Genomic DNA, 27,744 nt, shown 5'->3' on the forward strand with positions numbered 1-27,744 from the left:
GAACTTATCTAGATGTGTGGTGAGCACTTTGAACCCCCAAGTGCTTCATAGAAGTTTATAATGCAGAGCCGTGAAAATAAAAAATCATTTTTCTTTCCTCAAAAATTATGTTTTAGCAAGCATTTTTTTTGATTCACAAGGGTAACAGGAGAAATTGGACCCCAGTAATTGTTGCGCAGTTTGTCCTGAGTATGCTGGTACCCCATATGTGGGGGTAAACCACTGTTTGGGCACACGTCAGGGCTCGGAAGTGAGGGAGCACCATTTGACTTTTTGAATACGAGATTGGCTGGAATCAATGGTGGCGCCATGTTGCGTTTGGAGACCCCTGATGTGCCTAAACAGTGGTAACCCCTCAATTCTACCTCCAACACTAACCCCAACACACCCCTAACCCTAATCCCAACTGTAGCCATAACCCTAAACACAACCCTAACCGCAACACACCCCTAACCACAACCCTAACCCCAACACACCCCTAACCATAACAACAACCCTAACCCTAAGGCTATGTGCCCACGTTGCGGATTCGTGTGAGATATTTTCGCACCATTTTTGAAAAATCCGCGGGTAAAAGGCACTGCGTTTTACCTGCGGATTTTCCGCGGATTTCCAGTGTTTTTTGTGCGGATTTCACCTGCGTATTCCTATTGAGGAACAGGTGTAAAACGCTGCGGAATCCGCACATAGAATTGACATGCTGCGGAAAATACAACGCAGCGTTTCCGCGTGGTATTTTCTGCACCATGGGCACAGCGGATTTGGTTTCCATATGTTTACATGGTACTGTAAACCTGATGGAACACTGCTGCGAATCCGCAGCCAAATCCGCACCGTGTGCACATAGCCTAATTCTAAAGGTATGTGCACACGCTGCGGAAAACGCTGCGGATCCGCAGCAGTTTCCCATGAGTTTACAGTTCAATGTAAACCTACGGGAAACAAAAATCGCTGTGCCCATGCTGCGGAAAAACTGCACGGAAACGCAGCGGTTTACATTCCGCAGCATGTCACTTCTTTGTGCGGATTCCGCAGCGGTTTTACAACTGCTCAAATAGAAAATCGCAGTTGTAAAACCGCAGTGAAATGCGCAGAAAAACCGCGGTAAATCCGCCATAAATCCGCAGCGGTTTAGCACTGTGGATTTATCAAATCCGCAGCGGAAAAATCCGCAGAGGACCAGAATACGTGTGCACATACCGAAACCCTAGCCCTAACCCTACCCCTAACCCTACCCCTAGCCCTAACCCTACCCCTAGCCCTACCCCTAACCCTACCCCTAACCCTACCCCTAACCCTAACCCTATTCTAACATTAGTGGAAAAAAAAAAATTTCTTTATTTTTTTATTGTCCCTACCTATGGGGGTGACAAAGGGGGGGGGTCATTTATTATTTTTTTTATTTTGATCACTGAGATAGATTATATCTCAGTGATCAAAATGCACTTTGGAACGAATCTGCCGGCCGGCAGATTCGGCGGGCGCACTGCGCATGCGCCCGCCATTTTGGAAGATGGCGGCGCCCAGGGAGAAGACGGACGGGACCCCGGCTGGATCGGTAAGTATGATGGGGTGGGGTGGGGACCACGGGGGGGGGGGGGGATCGGAGCACGGGGGGGGGGAATCGGAGCGCGGGAGGGGTGGAACGGAGCACGGGGGCGTGGAACGGAGCACGGGGGGGCTGGAACGGAGCACGGGGGGGTGGAACGGAGCACCGGGGGGGTGGATCGGAGTGCAGGGGGGGTGATTGGAGCACGGGGGGGGGGGGTGATTGGAGCACGGGGGGAGCGGACAAGAGCACGGGGGGGAGCGGAGCACTGGACGGAGGGGAGCCGGAGCAGTGTACCGGCCAGATCGGAGGGCTGGGGGGGCGATCGGAGGGGTGGGGTGGGGGCACACTAGTATTTCCAGCCATGGCCGATGATATTTCAGCATCGGCCATGGCTGGATTGTAATATTTCACCCGTTATAATGGGTGAAATATTACAAATCGCTCTGATTGGCAGTTTCACTTTCAACAGCCAATCAGAGCGATCGTAGCCACGAGGGGGTGAAGCCACCCCCCCTGGGCTAAACTACCACTCCCCCTGTCCCTGCAGATCGGGTGAAATGGGAGTTAACCCTTTCACCCGATCTGCAGGGACGCGATCTTTCCATGACGCCGCATAGGCGTCATGGGTCGGAATGGCACCGACTTTCATGACGCCTACGTGGCGTCAAAGGTCGGGAAGGGGTTAACACACGTGGAATTATATACTTAACAAAAAAGTGTGAAACAACTGAAAACATGTCTTATATTCTAGGTTCTTCAAAGTAGCCACCTTTTGCTTTGATGACTGCTTTGCACACTCTTGGCATTCTCTTGATGGGCTTCAAGGGGTAGACACCGGAAATAGTTTTCACTTCACAGGTGTGCCCAGTCAGGTCAGCTGATAGTCCTACTGAATAGACTGTTAGAATTTGTATTATGGCAAGAAAAAAGCAGCTAAGTAAAGAAAAACGAGTGGCCATCATTACTTTAAGAAATGAAGGTCAGTCAGTCTGAAAAATTGGGAAAACTTGAGTGTCCCCAAGTGCAGTTGCAAAAACCATCAAGCGCTACAAAGAAGCTGGCTCACATGAGGGCTGCCCCAGGAAAGGAAGACTAAGAGTCACCTCTGCTTCTGAGGATAAGTTTATCCGAGTCACCAGCCTCAGAAATCGCAGGTTAACAAAAGCTCAGATTATAGACCAGGTCAATGCCACACAGAGTTCAAGCAGAAGACGCATCTCTACAACAATTGTTAAGAGGAGACTTTGTGCAGCAGGCCTTCATGGTAAAATAGCTCTAGTAAACCACTGTTAAGGACAGGCAACAAGCAGAAGAGACTTGTTTGGGCTAAAGAACACAAGGAATGGACATTAGACCAGTGGAAATCTGTGCTTTGGTCTGGGGAGTCCAAATTTGAGATCTTTGGTTCCAACGACCGTGTCTTTGTGCAACGCAGAAAAGGTGAACGGATGGACTCAACATGCTTGGTTCCCACCATGAAGCATGGAGGAGGAGGTGTGATGGTGTGGGGGTGCTTTGCTGGTGACACTGTTGGGGATTTATTCAAAATTGAAGGCATACTGAACCAGCATGGCTACCACAGCATCTTGTAGCGGCATGCTTTTCCATCCGGTTTGCGTTTAGTTGGACCATCATTTATTTTTCAACAGGACAATGACCCCAAACACACCTCCAGGTTGTGTAAGGGCTATTTGACCAAGAAGGAGAGTAATGGGGTGGTCACCAGACCTGAACCCAATCGAGATGGTTTGGGGTGAGCTGAACCGCAGAGTGAAGGCAAAAGGGCCAACAAGTGCTAAGCATCTCTGGGAACTCCTTCAAGATTGTTGGAAGACCATTTCCGGTGACTACCTCTTGAAGCTCATCAAGAGAATGCCAAGAGTGTGCAAAGCAGTCATCAAAGCAAAAGGTGGCTACTTTGAAGAACCTAGAATATAAGACATAATTTCAGTTGTTTCACACTTTTTTGTGAAGTATATAATTCCACATGTGTTAATTCATAGTTTTGATGCCTTCAGTGTGAATTTACAATTTTCATAGTCATGAAATTACAGAAAAATCTTTAAATGAGGTGTCCAAACTTTTGTTCTGTACTGTTCATGCATACACACACACACACACACACACACACACACACACACACATACAGTTAGGGCCAGAAATATTTGGACAGTGACACAATTTTCGCGAGTTGGGCTCTGCATGCCACCACATTGGATTTGAAATGAAACCTCTACAACAGAATTCAAGTGCAGATTGTAACGTTTAATTTGAAGGGTTGAACAAAAATATCTGATAGAAAATGTAGGAATTGTACACATTTCTTTACAAACACTCCACATTTTAGGAGGTCAAAAGTAATTGGACAAATAAACATAAACCAAACAAAATATTTTTATTTTCAATATTTTGTTGCAAATCCTTTGGAGGCAATCACTGCCTTAAGTCTGGAACCCATGGACATCACCAAACGCTGGGTTTCCTCCTTCTTAATGCTTTGCCAGGCCTTTACAGCCGCAGCCTTCAGGTCTTGCTTGTTTGTGGGTCTTTCCGTCTTAAGTCTGGATTTGAGCAAGTGAAATGCATGCTCAATTGGGTTTAGATCTGGAGATTGACTTGGCCATTGCAGAATGTTCCACTTTTTGGCACTCATGAACTCCTGGGTAGCTTTGGATGTATGCTTGGGGTCATTGTCCATCTGTACTATGAAGCGCCGTCCAATCAACTTTGCAGCATTTGGCTGAATCTGGGCTGAAAGTATATCCCGGTACACTTCAGAATTCATCCGGCTACTCTTGTCTGCTCTTATGTCATTAATAAACACAAGTGACCCAGTGCCATTGAAAGCCATGCATGCCCATGCCATCACGTTGCCTCCACCATGTTTTACAGAGGATGTGGTGTGCCTTGGATCATGTGCCGTTCCCTTTCTTCTCCAAACTTTTTTCTTCCCATCATTTTGGTACAGGTTGATCTTTGTCTAATCTTTCCATAGAATACTTTTCCAGAACTGAGCTGGCATCTTGAGGTGTTTTTCTGCAAATTTAACTCTGGCCTGTCTATTTTTGGTATTGATGAATGGTTTGCATCTAGATGTGAACCCTTTGTATTTACTGTCATGGAGTCTTCTCTTTACTGTTGACTTAGAGACAGATACACCTACTTCACTGAGAGTGTTCTGGACTTCAGTTGATGTTGTGAACGGGTTCTTCTTCACCAAATTAAGTATGCGGCGATCATCCACCACTGTTGTCATCCGTGGACGCCCAGGCCTTTTTGAGTTCCCAAGCTCACCAGTCAATTCCTTTTTTCTCAGAATGTACCCAACTGTTGATTTTGCTACTCCAAGCATGTCTGCTATCTCTCTGATGGATTTTTTCTTTTTTTTCAGCCTCCGGATGTTCTGCTTCACCTTAATTGAGAGTTCCTTTGACCGCATGTTGTCTGCTCACAGCAACAGCTTCCAAATGCAAAACCACACACCTGGAATCCACCCCTGACCTTTTAACTACTTCATTGATTACAGGTTAACTAGGGAGACGCCTTCAGAGTTAATTGCAGCCCTTAGAGTCCATTGTTCAATTACTTTTGGCCCCTTGAAAAAGAGGACGCTATGCATTACAGAGCTATGATTCCTAAACCCTTTCTCCGATTTGGATGTGGAAACTATCATATTGCAGCTGGGAGTGTGAACTTTCAGCCCATATTATATATATAATTGTATTTCTGAACATGTTTTTGTAAACAGCTAAAATAACAAAACTTGTGTCACTGTCCAAATATTTCTGGCCCTAACTGTACATACCTACACACACACAGCTTTATATATTAGATTGCCGATTTAAGGCTGTGTGCCCACGTTGCGGATTTTTAGCGGGTTTTTTTTAGCGTTTTTGCAGCAGTTTTCCGCTGTGGAAACTCCTAAAATGCTTACATTAGGCATCCCATGATTTTAATGTATTCCAAAATTTTTGCGCCCATGCTGCGTTTTTTTCCGCAGCGGAAAAGCATTGCGAAAAAAAAGCAGCATGTTCATTAACTTTGCACAAAATCGGCTGTTTTGCTGCTATAGAATTGTATTTGGACCATTGGAAAAAAAACCGCTAAAAATCAGCGAAAAACACAAGCAGATTTCCTGCGATAGGGAGTCCGGATTTTATCAGGAAAACCATTCATACTTTATGCAACGTGGGCACATACCCTAATTCTTTCAGCCTGGCTGTACTTTAGTTTCACTGGGCGATGATATTTCTGGATGTATACTTTCAAGGAGCGATTTGATCTTTCATATGATAATTGGCTGGAGAACAGAAAAAGAAACAGGCAAGATTAAATTTTTATTTTTAAGGTCTGTGATTTGTTGGCCAAAATCATTTTATTTTTACATTTTTCCAGATGAACAATCGGTTTGATTCATTGAAATTGCTCACTTTATTAAACTATGGGCACCACAACTGTATCGGAGAAACATGTTGTGTTATGAAGATGTAATATGAGCACAAAAATGAGCCTGTATTATAGGTGTCTGAATCTGGCCTTAGTCACTCCTCTCTGTTTTGCTGTGTGGCTATTAGTTACATGGAACTAACATTTTATTTATTTTTTATTTTTTGGGAAGGTCAATCCAGAACTTCGACGTGAGCTCGAATCTCGAGGTCTGGCTTTTGTTGGTCAGGATACAGAAGGAGAAAGGATGGAGATTGTTGAGTTAGAAGGTAAGAACATGTATATGGCTGTTACCTAATGAGGGGGCCATGCAGACCCAGATGGGCATGAGGGGGCCACGCAGACCCGGATGGGCATGAGGGGGCCACACAGACCCGGATACGGTATGTTTAAAAAAAACTAAAAATTCAAATCACCCCTTTTCTCTATTGCTTCATTTGGGGACACCGGAACCATGGGTGTATGCTGCTGCCACTAGGAGGCTGACAGTATGCACAAAAATGATAGCTCCTCCTCTGCAGTATACACCCCACCGACTGGCATTCTGATAATCAGTTTAGCTTCGTGTCAGTAGGAGGTGGACACGGGTCTTTAATTAGACGCATATCTACCTCAGTGTGTGTCGTTTCTTTTCAGGTATCTGGAGGGATAAAGTGTGAACAGCCACTGCTGTACTCCCACAAAGAGACCTATGAGTACGGCGTATACTGCCACCCCGTATCCTCATATGTCTGGCCAGCAGGACAAAGACCCCCAACACAGAAGCGTGTTTAGGAGATCCGGACCGGTCCTAGCCCCGTCTCCCACCAACTGGCCCACCAGAGCCTGTCTGTTAGAGGAGACGAGGACGTCCATCAACAGGTTTTTTTTTTTTCAGGACGTCCCTTACATTCCCTGGATGATGAGGTACCTCTCCCTCTTTCCCCAGGTTTTTTCTTCCAGGAGAAGTTACGATGAGTATACAGATGAAGGTGAGTATCTCCACCCAGCCCCCTTTCAGCTAGTATCCACTTCTTATAAGTCCTTCTCCTAAGAGTAGGACTCGGGGGTCCTGTTGTACGGGGAAAGGCACTGTCTTTCAGCTTGGGGGTCCAGGGCTCTTACCTCACCCTGGATCTTTTTGCAGCTCTCTTGTGCACAGATAGTTCCCCCGTTCTTGGCACATTTTCCGGGCTAACATTCCTTTGGATGGGTCCCTGAGGGAGGGGGTAATCGGTGCGGTAGTGCTGAGGCCTTGTAGGGCCTCCGCGCCGCTTCTCACCTCCCAGCGGTCACCGGGTTCCAATCTAGGCCCTGGCTCTGTCAGGGCCTAGTGCGGTGTTGTGACTCCGTCCCCTGTCCTCTCCATTTGGGTGGGCTTTTCTCCCGCCCGTCTTTCAAATCTTCTTCCTGCACCCAGCGCATAGCTGCGCCTGCTCCCCCCGACCTCAGCACAGACTGCGACCGGTGCGATCTTTGTCCTCCCGGATTGCGCGGTTGGCTCCGCCCACTCCTCCTGGCCTCAGCGTGGGCTGCTTATCAGCGCCATCTTTCTCCTGGATCGTATGGTGGACTCCGCCCCCTCTACCGGTCTCAGAGAGCTGGTTTTTGCTCCTTCACACTCACTTCTTCAGCAGCACGTGTTTTTTGCCCTGCTTCTTCTCGGCGGTCACCATTTTCCGGCATATGAACCCGGCGGTGATTCTTTCTGCAGGACCTGCCTCCCCTACCGATCTTCCCAGCCTCTACTGCCAGAAGCTAACTACAGGACTACGGCCGTGAGTAGCTCTGCACTGCAGACTGACTCTCCTCTGCTCTCCTGTCCCCCAACCTTCTGGCATCTTTTAGTGGGCCTGTTCATCATGTCTAATTCTAAGGGAGAACGTCGTTGCCGTCCTCCTGCTTCCTCCTCTACCTCTTCTCTGCTGTAGTCAGACTGTGTTCTTCTTGTAAATGCAGGCTTCCCTCAGGTCAGTCCTCTCCGCACGGTCAGGACAGCTGCAACACCACTGTACCCACCGCTCAGGAGCCCCCTTCTGTCTCAGGTGAGAGTGAGGCCCCTATCCCAGGGTGGGCTTCCTCTGTCACAATCTGGTGGATCGCACCAGGGAGTCTCAGACCCTTGCATCTGTACTTGACAGGTTGCCCCTGCAGACTTCTGCGGTAGACAGTAGGTCACAGGAAGCCCCTCGGACGGCCAAGATAGGCCTCAAAAGATCCAGACAGGAACACCGGTCCGAGTCCTCTCCCCGTTCCATCTCGCTCCCCGGTCCGTCTCAGCGGTCTGTTTCTTCCCGGTCCTCCTCTCCCGAGTCATGTGAGGCCTTCTCGGACTCTCCTTCAGAGGATGTTTTGGAGCTGGATTTGGGCCAAATTGCTAATATGAGGCACAGGAATTTCTGTGCTCCATAGACTTTCAGGACCCCTATTTTCATGTTCCCATATTTCTGGGACATCACAGATTCCTTAGTTTTGCGGTACATCAGGAGCATTTCCAGTTTGTCACCCTGCCTTTCGGTCTCGCTACCATTCCCAGAGTCTTCACAAAGATCATGGCAGCGTTGATGGCCATTTTGAGGATCAGAAGTCTGGTGCTCTTTCCGTACCTCAACATCCTCATCAAGGCTCCGTCCTTTTCTCAGGCTCACGGAAGTCTGACCATCGTCCTCGACACTGTCGCATTTCGGGTGGCTGGTCAACAGGAAGATGTCCTGTCTTGTTCCGCCTCAGCGCCTTGTTTCTAGGCATGCTGTTCGACACCCGTCAGTCAAGGGTTTTCCTTCCCCAGGAGAAAAAAGCAGTTCTCCACTGGGAAGTTCGCTTGCTTCAGAGCCCTCGGCTTCCGATCGGCCATGAAGGTGCCTGTGGAGGATGGTGGCAACTTCGGAGGCGATACCATTCGCTCACTTCCACTCAAGACCACTTCAGCAAGCAATTCTTTGGCAGTGGGACAAGTCTCTTTTCTCTGATTCGCCCGATTCGGCTTTCGTCCCGGGTCAAACGGTCCCTCAATTGGTGGTTGACGTCACTCCTCATCTTCCAGGGTCGGTCCTTCCTTCCCGTTCACTGGCAGGTGGTGACGACGGATGTCCGCCTTCTCGGCTGGGGGGCGGCGTTTCGTCACTTGACTGTCCAAGGACGTGGTCGGCGCAGGAATCTACTCTGCCGATCAACGTCCTCGATATACGGGCCATTTCTGTCCCTCCTTCACTGGGAAAGGCTCATCAGGGGTCTGCCAACCCGAATTCAGACGGACAATGCTACGGCACTGGCATATGTCAACCACCAGGGATGGACTCTGAGTTCCTTGGCGTTGGTCAAGGTATCCAAGATCCTCCTTTGGGCAGAGGTGACTGTTCCGGGGATATCTGCGGTGCATATCCCCGGCGTAGACAACTGTGCCGCTGATTTTCTCAGCCGCGAGGGCCTTGCGGCAGGGGGAATGGTCTCTGCATCAGGAGGTCTTCCATCAGATTTGCCTTCCATGTGGGACTCCGGATGTGGACCTCATGGCGTCCCAATTGAACAGGAAGGTTCCTTGGTTTGTCTCCAGGTTCCGCGATCGTCTCGCTGTGGGCGCCGATGCGCTGGCCATTTTTTGGTTGCAGTTCGTGCTTCTCTATCTGTTCCCTCCGCTTCCCCTTCTTCCCAAGCTGCTGAAGATCAAGGCAGAGGGGGTGCCGGTCATTCTGATCGCATCCGTTTGGCCCAGAAGGTCTTGGTTCGCGGAGATAGTCAACTTTCTCGCGGATGCTCCCTGGCGGCTTCCAGACAGATCCGATCTGTTGTCTCTTTTGGCCCGATCTGCCACCCGAATTCTCGGTCGCTCAGTTTGACAGCGTGGCTGTTGAGACCACGGTTCTGAAAGCGTCTGGTTTTTCAAATCAGGTGATTCACACCATGATCCAGGCTATGAAGCCGTCGTTTTCCAGGATCTACTATAGAACCTGGAGGGCCTATTTCCACTGGTGCGAGACCAATCACGTCTCGCCTATATCCTTTTCTGTCCCTTCCATTTTGGCGTTTCTCCATGCAGGACTGGACACTGGTCTTTCCCTTAGTTCTTTAAAGGGTCAAGTATCAGCGCTTTCCATTCTTTTCCAGAAGACGTTATCACGACCGCAGGTCAAGACCTTCCTTCAGGGAGTGGCACGTGCAGCTTCTCCGTACCAGGCTTCCGTGGATAAATGGGGGATCTCAATCTAGTCCTAGAGAGAGAAAGAGAGAGATCCTGCGTCCATAGGCTTTCATTATAGGCGACGACGTATGACTTGGGATGCGTCGTGCAACGTTTTTCCGACGCTGACAAACGTTTCATTGAACGTTTTTTTTCCAGATGACGTAACTCCAAATTCCACAGGATCCAGTGCATGACGGATGAAACGGATGGCCATCCGTCACAATCCATCGCGAATACAAGTCTATGGGAAAAAAACAACAGGATCCAGCAGAAAAATTTGCAGGATCCGATTTTTGCAAAAATCAACGTATTTCGACGTGAGCTCCAAGACTGAAGTGTGAAAGAGGCCTTACACCTCAACGAGCACATTGTTCTACCTTCTTTTTGTCCTGCTCTGACTCATCTTCTGGGACGTTCATTGAACAAGCTAGACCTGGTCAGGGCGGTGAGGGTCTGTCGGGCTAGAACTGCCTCTTTTCGGAAGACTGACTCTTTTCATCATTCCAGATGGTATACGTAGAGGCCTGCCAGCCTCCAAGGCAACTTGCTCACTGGATCAGAACGGCAATTTTAGACGCTTACCAGGTCAAGAGCAGAGTGCCCCCTCCTGGAGTTAAGGCTCACTCTACCCGGGCAGTTGACACCTCCTGGGCGGTGCACCACACGGCTTCTGCCCTACAGCTTTGCAAAGCGGCAACCTGGTCGTCCGTCCACACGTTGCCAAATTTTACAAGATCCATACCTACACTTCGGCAGACGCCACCCTAGGCAGAAAGATCTTGCAGGCGGCAGTGGTGAGTTCACCGACCTGATGGAAGTCTGTTTTTCCTTCCTCCTCCCTCCCTCCGTCCTGCTTTGGGACATCCCATGGTTCCTGTGTCCCCCAATGAAGCGATATCGAAAACACGATTTTTGGTTGCTTACTGTAAAATCTGTTTCTCGGAGCCTTCATTGAGGGACACCGCACCCTCCCATGTTGATCTGTTCCTTTTTCTGTGTTCTTTCATTAGTTTTCTGTGTTCTATGATTACAGTTAAGATATCTTTGGTTGTGTAATTTCAACTTTGTTGTTTCTCCTACTGCTCTGTCACGAACTGATCATCAGAATGCCAGCCGGTGGGGTGTACACTGCAGAGGAGGAGCTAACTTTTTTTGTGCATAGTGTCAGCCTCCTTTATGACAATGTTTCCAAATTTCTAAAGAATGCCTGTTCAGCGCTCTTTAACTTCTTCTACACCATCTGTTATTTATTTGTTCCCAGTATGTGTAAAATATATAAAAAGAGGTTTAAAACAAAAAGCGATCAAAATGTCATGTGCCCGAAAATGATGCCAATAAAAATGTCAAGTCGTCACGCAAAAAACAAGACCTCATGACTGTGGACCAAAATATGGGAAAATTGTATCTCTCAGAATGTGGTAACGCAATAAAAAGTGCCTTTTAGTGTGTGACAGCTGCCAAACATAAAAACCCGCTATAAATAGTAAATCAAACCCCCTTTATCACCCCCTAAGTTAGGGAAAAATAATAAAATAAAAATATATAGTCTTTCCATTTTCCCCTTAGGGTTGGGGTTGGGGCTAGGGTTGGGGTTGGGGCTAGAGTTGGGGTTGGGGCTAGAGTTGGGGTTAAGGTTGGAGTTAGAATTTGGGGTTTCCACTGTTTAGGCACACCAGGGGCTCTGCAGACGCAACATGACGTCCAACCTCAAGTCATACAATTCTGCGTTGAAAAAGTAAAACGGTGCTCCATCCCTTCCGAGCTCTGCCGTGCGCCCAAGCAGTGGTTTACCCCCACATATAGGGTATCTGCGTACTCGTGACATATACTCCTGTTACCCGTAAGAAAATACAAAACTGGGGGCTAAAAAAATCATTTTTGTGGGAATAAAAAAAGATTTTATTTTCACGGCTCTGCGTTAACTGTAGTGAAACACTGGGGGGTTCAAAGTTTACACAACACATCTAGATAAGTTTCTTGGGGTGGTCTAGTTTCCAATATGGGGTCATTTATGGGGGATTTCTACTGTTTAGGTACATAAGGGGCTCTGTAAACGCAACGTGACGCCCACAGACCATTCCATCAAAGTCTGCATTCCAAAATGCCTCTTCTTCCCTTCCGATCTCTGCCATGCGCCCAAACCGTTTTCTCCCACATATGGGGTATCAGCGTACTCGGGACAAATTGCACAACTACTTTTGGGGTCCAATTTTTCCAGATACCCTTGGGAAAAAACAAAATTAAGGGCTAAAAGATCATTTTTGTGAAATTTTTTAATTTACATTATAAACTTCTGTTTAGCACTTGAAGGTTCAAAGTACTCACCACACACTAGATAAGTTCCTTAGGGGGTCTACTTTCCAAAATGGGTCACTTGTGGGGGGTTTCCACTGTTTAGGCACATCAGGGGCTCTCCAAACAAGACATGGAGTCCCATCTCAATTCCAGCCAATTTTGCGTTGAAGAGTCAAATGGCGCTCCTTCCCTTCTGAGTTCTGTCATGCACCCAAACAGTGGTTTATCTCCACATATGGGGTATCCGCGTACTCGTGATATATGGTACAACAACTTATGGGGTCCAATTTCTCCTGTTACCCTTGGGGAAAATAAAACAAATTGGAGCGGAAATAATTTTTTGCGAAAAAGTTAAATGTTTTTTTTTTTTTTTTTTTTTTTTTTAAACATTCCAAAAATTCCTGTGAAACACCTGAAGGGTTAATAAACTTCTTGAATGTGGTTTTGAGTACCTTGAGGGGTGCAGTTTTTAGAATGGTGTCACACTTGGGTATTTTCTATCATATAGACCCTTCAGTGACTTCAAATGTGGTATGGTCTGTAAAAAAAAATGGTGTTGCTGGTCAACTTTTAACCCTTATAACTCCCTAACAAAAAAAAATGTTGGTTCCAAAATTGTGCTGATGTAGAGTAGACATGTGGGAAATGTCACTTAAATATTTTGTGTGAAATATCTCTGTGATTTAAGGGCATGAAAATTCAAAGTTGGAAAATTGCGAACTTTTCAAAAATTTAGGCAAATTTCCGTTTTGTTTTTTTTTTTGTTTTTTTACAAATACTCAAGTAACGTCAAGGAAATGTTACCACTAACATGAAGTACAATATGTCATGAGAAAACCATGTCAGAATCACCAGGATCCGTTGAAGCGTTCCAGAGTTATAGCCTCATAAAGGGACAGTGGTCAGAATTGTAAAAATTGACCTGGTCATTAACATGCAAACCACCTTTGGGGTAAAGGGGTTAAATGTGTTCATAGCTAATACCCTGAACTACTAATTTAGTGCAAAGTTTTATCTAGCCTATCGGTTTTATACTAAATCTGCCTTCTAGATATTGTGCAACACTATGGTGCACCAAAAGCCATTTTTGGGCCTCCAGTTGCTATAGCAACTGCCATGGGTTGCCCTCAATTGCGGTGCAGGGAGCAGATAGAAAGTGATCTCCCTCTGTCACACCACCTTACATGCACTGCCTGTTATAGTCTGTGATCTACAAGCAGTTAATTGATGTACAGTCATCACTGACAGCACTTAATCCTCACTATAGTTTTGATAGCAAGGGTAACTGAACGCTCTTTGATAGCATTAGTCCTGGGACCACGATCTTGGGATGAATAATCTATGACTTTTCACTTCCTCAGTGTGGATAGTGGCACGTCCATTAGGACATCAAAAAGGCAGTGGATGTAATTGGAAGAAGTTATTGATTAACAAAATATAAATACTCACCTTCTGTATTTCAGATCATCCATATTTTGTTGGTGTTCAGTACCACCCAGAATTTACATCCCGGCCAATCAAACCCTCTCCTCCATATTTTGGTCTACTTTTGGCTTCTGCAGGAAGATTATCTCATTATCTTGACAGAGGATGCAGACTTTCTCCCAGGTGAGACTCAGAAATATGTATACATATGGGGCCAAGGTAAGCCAGAAGCCCACTGCTGCTGCATGCATATATTCTGTGTTTGTATTGTACTTTACCCCATTTACCACTGCCGCGTTCTTTTGCGCATGTCCTCTGAATGAGGTGAAGGAGAAGCTTCCTTGTGGCTTTTGTGTGGCCCCACTGCACCAACACTGAGGAAAAGCAGCTGGTGTCAGGAATGTATTGTGCCCTCTCTCCACCTCCCTATCAAGGGATGGTGGATTGAGGATGGACGTCGCGGCTGACATTCACAGTCTGTGTCCCAGCGCTCCCGACTCGGCTCGCAGTGAGTACGGCCATTTCAGTGGGAGGGAGGACTCCTTACCTCCCTCCCCGGGGTCCTGTGTTGATGTCCGGGCCTCCGGGGGGATAGACACCCTGTCCAATGCTCCGCTGTGGCGGTCTCCAGCTGCCGCTGTCCTGGCTGTGGTCCTCTCCACGGCCGGCTCCCCCGCTGCAGCTGCGGTCTTCTTCGCGGCCGTCACCATGGTCACGGTCTCTATTTAAGTCCCTGGCCGAGGTAGCCCCAATCCCGCCCACTTGGCCAGCTCTGCCCGCCCACCTGGCCGGCTCCGCCCCTTTAGTGCTCTTTCTATGGAATCCTGAATAGCCCTGCCTTCCTGTGCTGCTGCATTATGCAGCCACGGCCCCCCGAGCATTCCCTCCACCCACTTTTTCTGGCGCTACTCGTTACCTACCAGAAGCGCCAAACTAACTCTCGCGGTCTTCCTCCTGAAGCAGGAAGACGGGGGACGCCATTTGCACTCCTGGCACCTCAGCAGGTGACTTGTCTGGGGGCACGGACGTAGGACACAGGACCTGTGTAAGCTAGCCGCTTAACCCCTCCACAGCAGTTGTACATATCTTAACCCTTCCACCACAGGCACACCGCTTAACTCTTCACTGAGGCTTCTTACTTGTGGTAACCTCCCATTTTTCAATATGTCTCAATCAAAAACCTACTAAAAGAGCTGATAAAGCCCACACAGTGGTGTATGCCGCATGTGCCTCATTTAATGTTTCTCTGCCTCGGGGGCACCCTAACCCGTTTTGTATGGCCTGCGATGCCTCAGACCCCAGGAGCCCCAACGATACCGTAGAACACAGCGGTGCCAGCCTCCCAGAATGGGCCTCTTCCTTGACTCCAGTCCATGGTTTCTCTCACCAAAGCCTTGAGTCCTTTCGTGACTCCCTCTTCAAGCCAGGGCATCTCACTTTCTTCTGTAGTGGGCCCCTGAGCCACACAAGAGCCTTCCTGAGACGTGGGCAGAACGGCCACAAATTGGACACATTCTTCTAGAAAACGTACCTGTGACCCGTCCCCACGAAACTCTGATGCTTCTGCATCTGGTAGCTCTGTCTCTCGTTCCCCCTGACCAGGGGAGCACAGCGAACACGACTCAGAATACAAGTCAGATGTGGCCCCAGACCTGGACTCCCCTGAGTTCCAGGAGTCTATAGATTCTCTCATCGAGGCAGTTAATCACGCTCTGGAATTAGACGAAGAACCCGGTACTAATCCGGATCACCCAGTTTCTTTTAAGAGAACGTCCTCACAGGGTTTTTGCTAACCACCCTGAGTTTATGGAAATTAAGAGGCATAGAAGTTGCCCAGACAAGTGTTTCACAGGCCTAAAGCTGCTAGAAGCTTGGTACCCTTTTGCAACTATTCTAAGACAGGAGTGGACAGTCCCCTGCAGTAGATCCACCCATATCGAGACTTGCTTCAAAAACTCTATCTCTGGCTGACGGATCTTCCATGAAAAATCCCACTGATCGTCAGATTGACATTCTGGCCAGGTCGGTCTTCGAGGCTGCCGGAGCAACACTAGTTCCTTCTTTCGCCACCACTTGGGTAGCTGGAGCTATGGTAGCCTGGGCTGAGGCCATAGTGAAAATGAGTAGGGACAATAACCTACCGCCCGAAGTGACCATTCTCTCCTACCAGATCACCCGAGCAGAGGATTATGTAGTTCATGCTTCCCTAGATGCGGCTAATTGTGTCGTACTAGCGGCCGCAAGCTCCGTGACCATTAGGAGAGCATTGTGGCTCCGAGAATGGCGGGCAGACTCGGCTTCAAAGAAATGTTTGACCTCCCTGCCTACCAGTACGGGCGTTTATTTGGAGATAAGCTCGATCAGATTATCTCAGATGCTACTGGAGGAAAGAGCAAATTCCTCCCTCAGCGTACGCCCAATCGCCCCTTTCGGAACCAGTCCCAGGCTCGCTTCTGACCTTTTCGCAGTACCACAGACTGGTCATCCACGGCCGCTTCCGCTAGCTCGTCTCTGCCCCCACGCAGAGGCAGGGGTTCGCAACCTTCCTTCAGACCTTCTAACTCCTGGAGAAATAGTTTCCCCCCCCGATCCAGGCCCAAAAGTGCCCCGTCCCGCAAATTCTCCTCTCAATGACTTATTGCCGTGTCCGGCGGACACAGGCAGGGTAGGTGGCCATCTGGTTTGGTTTCGCCAAGTCTGGTTAACGGTCATTCACGACCGATGGGTTGGAGATCTCGTGTCTTCTGGATACAAGATTGAATTCACATCCCCCCACTCCCCCCCCACCCCCCCTCCCCTCCAACACTTTTCTTACAGTCTCGTCTTCCAAAGTCCAAGGCGCACGCAGCCCCTTTTTACCAGGCCTTACAAGCCCTCCGCAACAGCGCAGTCATCGTTCCGGTTTCTCCCAAGAAAAGGTCCCATCCTAGACCTAAAGTTGTTAAACAAATTCGTCAGTGTGCCACTTCAGGATGGAATCCCTCCTCTGTCATCGCTTCTCTGGAGAATACTTTGCGTCAATCGACATCTAAGACCCATATCTTATCTTCACATTCCAATCTTTGAAAGTCATCAAAGATTTCTACGCTTTACGGTCGGAGGTATCATTTTCAATTCACTGCTCTGCCCTTCGGGCTCGCCACCGCCGGCAGGGTATTCACAAAAGTCATGGCAGCCGTCATGTTTATTCTACACTCGCGGGGCGTGGTGATTGTAACCTACCTGAACGATCTTCTCATCAAAGGTCCATCCTATCGGGCTTGCACAGAGTGTCAGTGTTGCCATCGACAATCTGTCTCGCCTAGGTTGGCTTGTGAACCTGGAGAAATCTTCCCCAGTTCCATCCCAACAAATTCCCTATTTGGGGATGATCTTGGTCCCTTCCCGAGGGTTGGTAACTCTCCTTCCGGAAAAGATTTCCTCTCTAATCCAGTTAGCCCAATTGCTATCGCTTGGCCCCTCTCACTTTCTGCCGTTCTCCATGCAGGTCCTTGGGAAAATGGTGGCGTCCATCGAGGCGGTGCCGTTTGCCTAATTTCACCTCCGTCCCCTCCAGCAGACTTTGATATCAGCCTGGGACAAAAATCCAGCCTCCTTGGGTCGCCGCTTTTGCCTGGCACCCAGGATCAGGCGGTCTCTCAGGTGGTGGATGGGAAAGTTGTCATTGGATCAGGGAAGGTCGTTTCTCCCTGTACACTGGCCGGTTGTGACCACTGACGCCAGCCTCCTCGGTTTCGTCACCACACGGCTCACGGACGTTGGTCTACTCACGAAGCCAACCTTCCAATCAATATCCAATAAAACTAGCTCTTCATCAAATCTTATCACTTTTTGGCCGGACGTCCCGTCCGGATCCAATCAGACAACGCCACGGCTGTGGCATACATCAATTGCGTATTTACCATCGCGTTTGGAAAGCTTTTTTTTCTCCTGGTGTAAAGATAAGGGTCGTTCCCCGTTGGTGGTTTCCATCCCCACCATTCTGGAGTTTCTTCAAGAGGGATTGGATTTAGACCTAGCGCTGGCCTCTCTCAAGGGCCGAATCTCTGCTCTATCCGTCCTCTTTCCGAGACTGATAGCTTTCAAGCCACAGGTGAAGACCTTCATGCAGGGAGTTTCGCATCTTGTCCCTCCCTACAAGATGCCTTTGGAACCTTGGGACCTTAACTTGGTCCTCAGTGCCTTACAAGACTCCCTTTGAGCCAATACAGGATGTTCCGCTCTCTTCTTTCATGGAAAGTTGCCTTTCTTGTGGCAATAACATCCATCAGACGGGTCTCGGAACTGGTGGCTTTGTCGTGCAAACCTCAGTTTCTGATTTTCCACCACCCCAAGGTGGTGCTCAGGACGTTCCCTGTCCTTCCTGCCTAAAGTCGTCTCGGCTTTTCATCTGAATGAAGACCTAGTTCTGCCCTCGTTTTGTCTGGCTCCAGTCCACCGTACTGAGAAGGCTTTTCACACTTTGGACCTGGTGAGGGCTCTCAAAGTACATTTCCAGAACAGCGTCTTTCCGCAAACCGGATGCCCTTTTTGTGCTTCCGGAGGGTCACAGAAAAGGTCTACCTGCTTCTAAGGCCACGATAGCCTGGTGGATCCGGTCAGCGATGCAAGAAGCATACCGTGTCAAAGGTCAGCCTATCCTGGCCGGGACTAAGGCACACTCCACTCGGTCAGTGGGTGCTTCCTGGGCCATTTGGCACCAGGCATCGGTACAGCAAGTATGCAAGGCTGCAACTTGGTCCAGTCTTCACGTGTTTGCTAAGCATTACAATATTCATCTTCAAGCTTCTTCAGATGCGGCCCTTGGCAGACAGATTCTGCATTCGGCTGTTTCGCATCTGTAGGCTTCGTTTAATCAGTAAACCTTTTAAGCATTTGGCGTGTGAGGTTTCACCTGTTGTGCTGCTTTCCCACCCAGGGACTGCTTTAGGACGTCCCACGGTCCTGTGTCCCCCAATGAGGTGAAGGAGAAAGATTTTTGTGTGTACTCACCGTAAAATCCTTTTCTCCGAGCCAATCATTGAGGGACACAGCACCCACCCTGTTAGCCGTTGGCTTGTAGTCTTTGTTGGTTTTGACATTTTGCACTTCTGTTTGTGAGCTCCTACTGCTTTGGCACCAAACTGGTTCAGGATAGAGCCAGCAGAGGGTGTATACTGCGGAGCAGGAGTTTTTTTGTGTAATTGCTTGGTGTCCTCCTAGTGGCAGCAGCATAACACTAACAGTCCTGTGTCCCCCAATGATTGGCTCGGAGAAAAGGATTTTACGGTGAGTACACACACAAATCCCTATTTTTAACCCATAACATGAAATTAAGGTTAATATAACTTTAACCCCTTCCCGACCTTTGACGCATACGCTGCGTCATGAAAGTCGGTGCCATTCCGACCCATGACGCAGCGTATGCGTCATGGAAAGATCGCGTCCCTGCAGATCCGGTGAAAGGGTTAACTCCCATTTCGCCCGATCTGCAGGGACAGGGGGAGTGGTAGTTTAGCCCAGGGGGGGGTGGCTTCACCCCCCCGTGACTACGATCGCTCTGATTGGCAGTTTCACTTTCAACAGCCAATCAGAGCGATTTGTAATATTTCACCTAAAAAACTGGTGAAATATTACAATCCAGCCATGGCCGATGCTGCAATATCATCGGCCATGGCTGGAAACACTAATGTGCCCCCACCGATCGCCCCCCCAGCCCCCCGATCTGTGGTCCGCTCCCCTCTGTCCTGTGCTCCGCTCCCCCGTCCTCCTGTCCGCTCCCCCCGTGCTCCAATCCAACCCCCCCCCGCACTCCGATACACCCCCCCCGCACAGCGATTTTCCCCCCCCCCTGCACCGCGATCTCCCTCCACCCCCCCCGCACAGCGATCCCCCACCCCGTGCTCCAATCCACCCCCCCGTGTTCCGATCCACCCCCCCGTGCCCCGATCTCCGCCCCCCCCTTACCTACTTACCTAGCCTCCCGGGGTCCGTCCGCTTCTTTCCTGGGCGCCGCCATCTTCCAAAATGGCGGGCGCATGTGCAGTGCGCCCGCCGAATCTGCATCTGCCGGCCGGCAGATTCCTTCCAGAGTGAGTTTTGATCACTGAGATAGGTTATATCTCAGTGATCAAAATAAAAATAGTAAATGACCCCCCCCTCTTTGTCACCCCCATAGGTAGGGACAATTAAAAAAAAAAAAAAAAAAATTTTTTCCACTAAGGTTGGGGTAAGAACTAGGGGTAGGGTTTCCGCAGAGGATTTGATAAATCCGCAGTGCTAAACCGCTGTGGATTTACCGCGGTTTTTCTGTGCATTTCACTGCGGTTTTACAACTGCGATTTTCTATTGGAGCAGTTGTAAAACCGCTGCGGAATCCGCACAAAGTGACATGCTGCGGAATGTAAACCGCTGCGTTTCCGTTCAGTTTTTCTGCAGCATGTGTACAGCGATTTTTGTTTCCCATAGGTTTACATTGAACTGTAAACTTATGGGAAACTGCTGCGGATCCGCAGCGTTTTCCGCAGCGTGTGCACATACCTTTAGAATTAGGCCATGTGCACACGGTGCGGATTTGGCTGCGGATCCGCAGCAGTGTTCCATCAGGTTTACAGTACCATGTAAACATATGGAAAACCAAATCCGCTGTGCCCATGGTGCGGAAAATACCACGCGGAAACGCTGCATGGTATTTTCCGCAGCATGTCAATTCTTTGTGCGGATTCCGCAGCGTTTTACATCTGTTCCTCAATAGGAATCCACAGGTGAAATCCGCACAAAAAACACTGGAAATCTGCGGTAAATCCGCAGGTAAAACGCAGTGCCTTTTACCCGCGGATTTTTCAAAAATGGTGCTGAAAAATCTCATACGAATCCGCAACGTTGGCACATAGCCTTAGGGTTAGGGTTGGGTTGGAATTAGGGTTGTGGTTAGGGGTGTGTTGGGGTTAGGGTTGTGGTTAGGGGTGTGTTGGGGTTAGGGTTGTGATTAGGGTTACGGCTACAGTTGGGATAAGGGTTAGGGGTGTGTTGGAGTTAGAATTGAGGGGTTTTACACTGTTTAGGCACATCAGGGGTCTCCAAACGCAACATGGCGCCACCATTGATTCCAGCCAATCTTGTATTCAAAAAGTCAAATGGTGCTCCCTCACTTCCAAGCCCCGACGTGTGCCCAAACAGTGGTTTACCCCCACATATGGGGTACCAGCATACTCAGGACAAACTGCGCAACAATTACTGGGGTCCAATTTCTCCTGTTACCCTTGAGAAAATAAAAAATTGCTTGCTAAAACATCATTTTTGAGGAAAGAAAAATGATTTTTTATTTTCACGGCTCTGCGTTGTAAACATCTTTGAAGCACTTTGGGGTTCAAAGTGCTCACCACACATCTAGATAAGTTCCTTGGGGGTTCTAGTTTCCAAAATGGGGTCACTTGTGGGGGGTTTCTACTGTTTAGGCACACCAGGGGCTCTGCAAACGCAACGTGACGTCCGCAGACCATTCCATCAAAGTCTGCATTTCAAAACGTCTCTACTTCACTTCCGAGCCCCAGCATGTGCCTAAACAGTGGTTTACCCCCACATATGAGGTATCGGCGTACTCGGGAGAATTGCTCAACAAATTTTAGGATCCATTTTATCCTATTGCTCATGTGAAAATGAAAAAATTGAGGCGAAAAGAAATTTTTTGTGAAAAAAATAAAAGTACTTTTTCATTTTTACGGATCAATTTGTGAAGCACCTGATGGTTTAAAGTGCTCACTAGGCATCTAGATAAGTTCCTTGGGGGGTCCAGTTTCCAAAATGGGGTCACTTGTGGGGGAGCTCCAATGTTTAGGCACACAGGGTCTCTCCAAACGCGACATGGTGTCCGCTAACGATGGAGATAATTTTTCATTCAAAAAGTCAAATGGCGCTCCTTCCCTTCCAAGCCCTGCCGTGCGCCCAAACAGTGGTTTACCCCCATATATGAGGTATCGGCGTACTCAGGACAAATTGGACAACAACTTTGGTTGTTCAGTTTCTCGTTTTACCATTGGGAAAATAAAAAAATTGTTGCTGAAAAATCATTTTTGTGACTAAAAAGTTAAATGTTCATTTTTTCCTTCCATGTTGCTTCTGCTGCTGTGAAGCACCTGAAGGGTTAATAAACTTCTTGAATGTGGTTTTGTGCACCTTGAGGGGTGCAGTTTTTAGAATGGTGTCACTTTTGGGTATTTTCAGCCATATAGACCCCTCAAACTGACTTCAAATGTGAGGTGGTCCCTAAAAAAAATGGTTTTGTAAATTTCGTTGTAAAAATGAGAAATTGCTGGTCAAATTTTAACCCTTATAACTTCCTAGCAAAAAAAAAATTTTGTTTCCAAAATTGTGCTGATGTAAAGTAGACGTGTGGGAAATGTTATTTATTAACTATTTTGTGTCACATAACTCTCTGGTTTAACAGAATAAAAATTCAAAATGTGAAAATTGCGAAATTTTCGCCAAATTTCCGTTTTTATCACAAATAAACACAGAAATTATTGACCTAAATTTACCACTAACATGAAGCCCAATATGTCACGAAAAAACAATCTCAGAACCGCTAGGATCCATTGAAGCGTTCCTGAGTTATTACCTCATAAAGGGACACTGGTCAGAATTGCAAAAAACGGCAAGGTCTTTAAGGTCAAAATAGGCTGGGTCATGAAGGGGTTAATAACAAAATCAGTTTTACTCAAATTAGTTGATGAAAAAATTGATACATTCTACATCCATCCTATTCAGAAATGCAGCAAATGTGTGTTTTTTATGATAAAGGTTTATAATGGACAGCCCTGACGTCTGCAAATTCTGCGTCTGCGCGCTGAGAGCCAGCTTCCCAGACATACGCGTTGTAGCTGGGTGTACGTCCCCTGCTTCACTTATCTGCATGTCTCTTACAGCAGTCTGCTCCCACCTCTGGCACGCACATTCACAGCATGCGCAAAGCCTGTGACAACTGCCTGCTTTAGAAGCCTGTGCACATGGCAAATGAAGCTGGGGATCGTTTCAGTGTGTATGCCTGGGGGGCTGGCTGTCGGTGCACCAGCGTGGGGTTTCCACAACCTCAGCGTGATGTCTAGTCTGTCTAGCAGATTAATCAAAATGAGGGTGTGGAAAGTGTCCAGAGGACCATGACTGAAGCTCCATTCAGCACCATCCATATGACCTGAAGTTGGGGAGATAAGTAAACATTAAGTGTTTTTGTTTATTTTAATTATAGACTCTACGTTTAGGTTTAGACATCACATTATGGATACATACCGAATAACTATGGCAATGGAGGCAATGTTGTAGGAAATAGGGGCAATGTTGTAGGAATCAACCCCTTAATCCCATGTGACGTACTATCCTGTCGAGGTGACCTGGGACTTAATTCCCAGTGACGGGATAGAACGTCATATGCAATCGGCCGCGCTCATGGGGGGAGTGCGGCCGGGTGTCCGCTATCACGGACCGCTCCTGGCACATTAACCCCCGGAACACTGCGATCAAACATGATCGCAGCGTTCCGGCGGCATAGGGAAGCATCGCGCAGGGAGGGGGCTCCCTGCGTGCTTCCCTGAGACCCTCGGAGCAACGCGATATGATCGCGTTGCTCCGAGGGTCTCCTACCTCCTTTTCTCTGCATGCCCCGGATCCAAAATGGACGCAGGGATGCTTCCGGGTCCTGCAGGGAGGTGGCTTACAAGTGCTGGTAAGCCTGCAGCCCTGCCTGTCAGATCGCTGATCTGACACAGTGCTCTGCAAAGTGTCAGATCAGCGATCTGACCCTGTAACATGGGGGAATGTTATAAAGTTAAAAAAAAATATTCACATGTGTAAAATAAAAAAATTCCTAAATAATGAAAAAAAAATAATGTTCCCATAAATACATTTCTTTATCTAAATAAAAAGTACACATATTTAGTATTGCTGCGTCCGTAACGACCCGACTTATAAAGCAGTCCCACTAGTTAACCCCTTCAGTGAACACCGTAAAAAGAGGCAAAAAACGCTTTATCATACCGCCGAACAAAAAGTGGAATAACACGCGATCACATATATGGATATAAATAACCATTGTAGCGCTGAAAACGTCATCTTGTCCCGCAAAAAACGAGCTGCCATACAGCGTCATCAGCGAAAAAATAAGTTAGTCCTCCAGAATAAAGCGATGCAAAAATAATTTTTTTCTATAAGTTATCGTATAAAAGCGCCAAAACACAAAAAAAGATATAAATGAGGTATCGCTATAATCATACTGACCCGAAGAATAAAACTGTTTTATCAATTTTACCAAACGTGGAACGGTTGCCCCTCCCAACAAAGAAATTCATGAATAGCTGGTTTTTGGTCATCTGCCTCTCAAAAATCGGAATAAAAAGCGATCAAAAAATGTCACAAGCCCGAAAATGTTACCAATAAAAACGACAACTCTTCCCGCAAAAAACAAGACCTCACATGACTCTGTGGACCAAAATATGGAAAAATTATCGCTCTCAAGATGTGGAGACGCAAAACTATTATATAAAGCATCTTTTAGTGTGTGACAGCTGCCAATCATAAAAATCCACTAAAAACCCGCTATAAATAGTAAATCAAACCCCCTTCATGACCCCCTTAGTTAGGGAAAAATAATAAAATAAAATAAATTTAATATCAGATTTTACCACTATCATGAAGTACAATATGTCACGAGAAAACAATGTCAGAATCATCAGGATCCGTTGAAGCGTTCCAGAGTTATAACATCATAAAGGGACAGTGGGCAGAATTGTAAAAACTGACTAGGTCATTAACGTGTAAACCACCCTAGGGGCTTAAGGGGTTAATTAAAGTTTGAAGTTTGAGAACCTGTTATGTCAAACTCTCTGCTGGTCAGACTTTACCTCCAAGTTCTGTATTCAATAGTTTGATTTGTTTGCCCTGATTTCTCTTTTGCCCCTTGTTTGTCGTTTTGTTGTACCGTATACAAACATTTACATTGATTATCCATTGGAATCAACTTGATGTTACTGTTTGCTTTTTAGAGACACATACAGTGACAGAAGTGGGAGCAGTTCTCCAGACACAGAAATTGCAGAGCTCAAATTACCGATGATTAATCATGACTGATGCTAGGTAATGTCCGCTTTATACCACTTATTACATACTGCTGCTTGAGCAAAGTAATAGTCTCTGAATGGAAGGCTTATGCAAACCACCTCTACAGTCGGTTTCTTTTTACATCAATTTTTTTTTACAGTTCTAAAGGCCATGGTCACATCTACATTTAACCCCTAAATCCCATTTGACGTACTATCCCGTCGAGGTGAAGTGGGACTTAATTCCCAGGGACAGAATAGTACGTCCAGCGCGATCAGCCACGCTTACGGGGGGAGCGCGGCCGATCACGGCCAGGTATCAGCTGACTATCGCAGCTGACATCCAGCACTATATGCCAGGAGCGGTCACGGACCGCTCCTGGCACATTAACCCCCATAACACTGCAATCAAACATGATCGCAGTGTTCCAGCAGCACAGGGAAGCTTCCCGGAGACCCTCGGAGCAACGCAATGTAATCGCATTGCTCCGAGGGTCTCCTACCTCCTGCTCCTTGCAGGCCCTGGATCCAAAATGGCCGCGGGACTGCTTCCAGCTCCTTCTGGGAGGTGGCTTACCAGCGACACTTCCCTCTGCCCCAGATGAAGTCACGGTAGTGACGATGTGTGTCGGGCTCTCAGGAGCTGGTTCAGTCCTGTATCCATCTTTCTGCAGGCTGATTTTTGCTCATGTAGGCAACCTTTCTGTACAACTCATGGGTAATGTATGAATGGAGTATTGTACTCACTCCCCATATGGGACGCTAGGTGTATGTATATTGAATGTTAACCGTGTTGATATTCATGTCCCCATATCCTTTGTTCCCATGTGGTTATAGGTTTTTTACCTTGTATTTGGTGCCAATCTATTCAGAGATGATAAATGCATTCAGTTATGCTATAAAGGTTCGCCTCCTTTAAAATCTAACATTTGTGCTTTATTATATTGTGATTGCATGGTACATACCTGCCTTGACTGTACTAACCGTTGCTCCTGATTGTTACATTAATGGTATACTCGCTGATAGTGAATGTTTTTAAAAATCATGGTGTTGTGGGTTTGTGTAATAATAAAATTTGACATTTCTTAAGGTGATCCCTGCTTTTTTGTATGTCTTCTTGCTCTTTGGTTGTTCAAACAGGGGTTTACCCTAACATATGGGGTATCGGCGTACTCGGGACACATTGGACAACAACTTTTGGGGTCGAATTTCTCCTGTTACCTTTGGGAAAATACAAAACTGGGGCTAAAAAATAATTTTTGTTGAAAAAAAAAATTATTTTCACGGCTCTGCGTTAACTGTAGTGAAACACTTGGGGGTTCAAAGTTCTCGCAACACATCTAGAAAAGTTCCTTGGTGGGTCTAGTTTCCAATATGGGGTCACTTGTGGGGGGGGGTTCTACTGTTTAGGTAAATCAGGGGCTCTGTAAATGCAATGTGACGCCTGCAGACCATTCCATCTAAGTCTGCATTCCAAACGGCGCTCCTTCCCTTCCGAGCTCTGCCATGCGCCAAACAGTGGTCCTCCCCCCCCCCCCCACATATGGGGTGTCCGCATACTCAGGACAAATTGCACAACAACTTTTGGGGTCCAATTTCTTCTTTTACCCTTGGAAAAATAAAAAATTGGGGGCAAAAATCATTTTTGTGAAAAAATATGTATTTTTATGCCTCTGCATTATAAACTAATGTGAAGCACTTGGGGGTTCAGAGTGCTCACCACACCTCTAGATAAGTTCATTAGGGAGTCTACTTTCCAAAATGGTGTCACTTGTTTCAATGGGTTTCAATGTTTAGGCACATCAGGAGCTCTGCAAACGCGACATGGCGTCCGATCTCAATTCCAGTCAATTTTGCATTGAAAAGTCAAATGGTGCTCCTTCCCTTCCGAGCTCTGCCATGCGCCCAAAACAGTGGTTTACACCCACATATGGGGTATCCGTGTGCTCAGGACAAATTGCACAACAACTTTTGGGGTCCAATTTCTCCGGTTACCCTTGGTAAAATAAAACAAATTGGAGCTGAAGTAAATTTTGTGAAAAAAAAAGTTTTTAAAAAATGTTTTAAACATTCCAAAAATTCCTGTAAAACACCTGAAGGGTTAATAAACTTCTTGAATGTGGTTTTGAGCACCTTGAGGGGTGCAGTTTTTAGAATGGTGTCACACTTGGGTAATTTCTATCATCTAGACCCCTCAAAAGGACTTCAAATGTGATGTCCCTAAGAAAAAATGGTGTTGTAAAAATGAGAAATTGCTTGTGAACTTTTAACCCTTATAACTCCCTAACAAAAAAAAATTTGGTTCCAAAATTGTGCTGATGTAAAGTAAACATGTGGGAAATGTTAAGGTACCGTCACACATAGCGACGCTGCAGCGATACCGACAACGATCCGGATCGCTGCAGCGTCGCTGTTTGGTCGCTGGAGAGCTGTCACACAGACAGCTCTCCAGCGACCAACGATCCCGAGGTCCCCGGTAACCAGGGTAAACATCGGGTAACTAAGCGCAGGGCCGCGCTTAGTAACCCGATGTTTACCCTGGTTACCATCCTAAAAAGTAAAAAAACAAACGCTACATACTTACCTTCCGCTGTCTGTCCTTGGCGCTCTGCTTCTCTGGTCTGGCTGTGAGCGCCGGGCAGCCAGAAAGCAGAGCGGTGACGTCACCGCTCTGCTTTCCGGCTGACCGACGCTCACAGCCAGAGCAGGAGGAGAGCAGAGCACAGCGCTGGAGGACAGACAGCGGTAGGTAAGTATGTAGTGTTTGTTTTTTTACTTATAGGATGGTAACCAGGGTAAAC

General features: G+C 47.3%; 1 protein-coding gene across 2 annotated transcripts in view; it reads left to right on the top strand.

The window, feature by feature from the left end:
* Positions 1-27,744, top strand: part of CTPS1 (CTP synthase 1) — a 183,294-nt gene that overhangs the window by 119,554 nt on the left and 35,996 nt on the right. For both annotated transcript variants that reach the window (XM_069758427.1, XM_069758428.1), the window contains exons 16-18: positions 6,171-6,267; positions 13,916-14,060; positions 24,890-24,980. In XM_069758427.1, the coding sequence (XP_069614528.1) occupies positions 6,171-6,267; positions 13,916-14,060; positions 24,890-24,974 (327 nt within the window). In that variant the 3' untranslated portion in view covers positions 24,975-24,980. The remainder of the gene's footprint in view (positions 1-6,170; positions 6,268-13,915; positions 14,061-24,889; positions 24,981-27,744) is intronic.

This window comes from Ranitomeya imitator, chromosome 3 (genome assembly GCF_032444005.1).
Source record: "Ranitomeya imitator isolate aRanImi1 chromosome 3, aRanImi1.pri, whole genome shotgun sequence".
Lineage (NCBI taxonomy): Eukaryota > Metazoa > Chordata > Amphibia > Anura > Dendrobatidae > Ranitomeya > Ranitomeya imitator.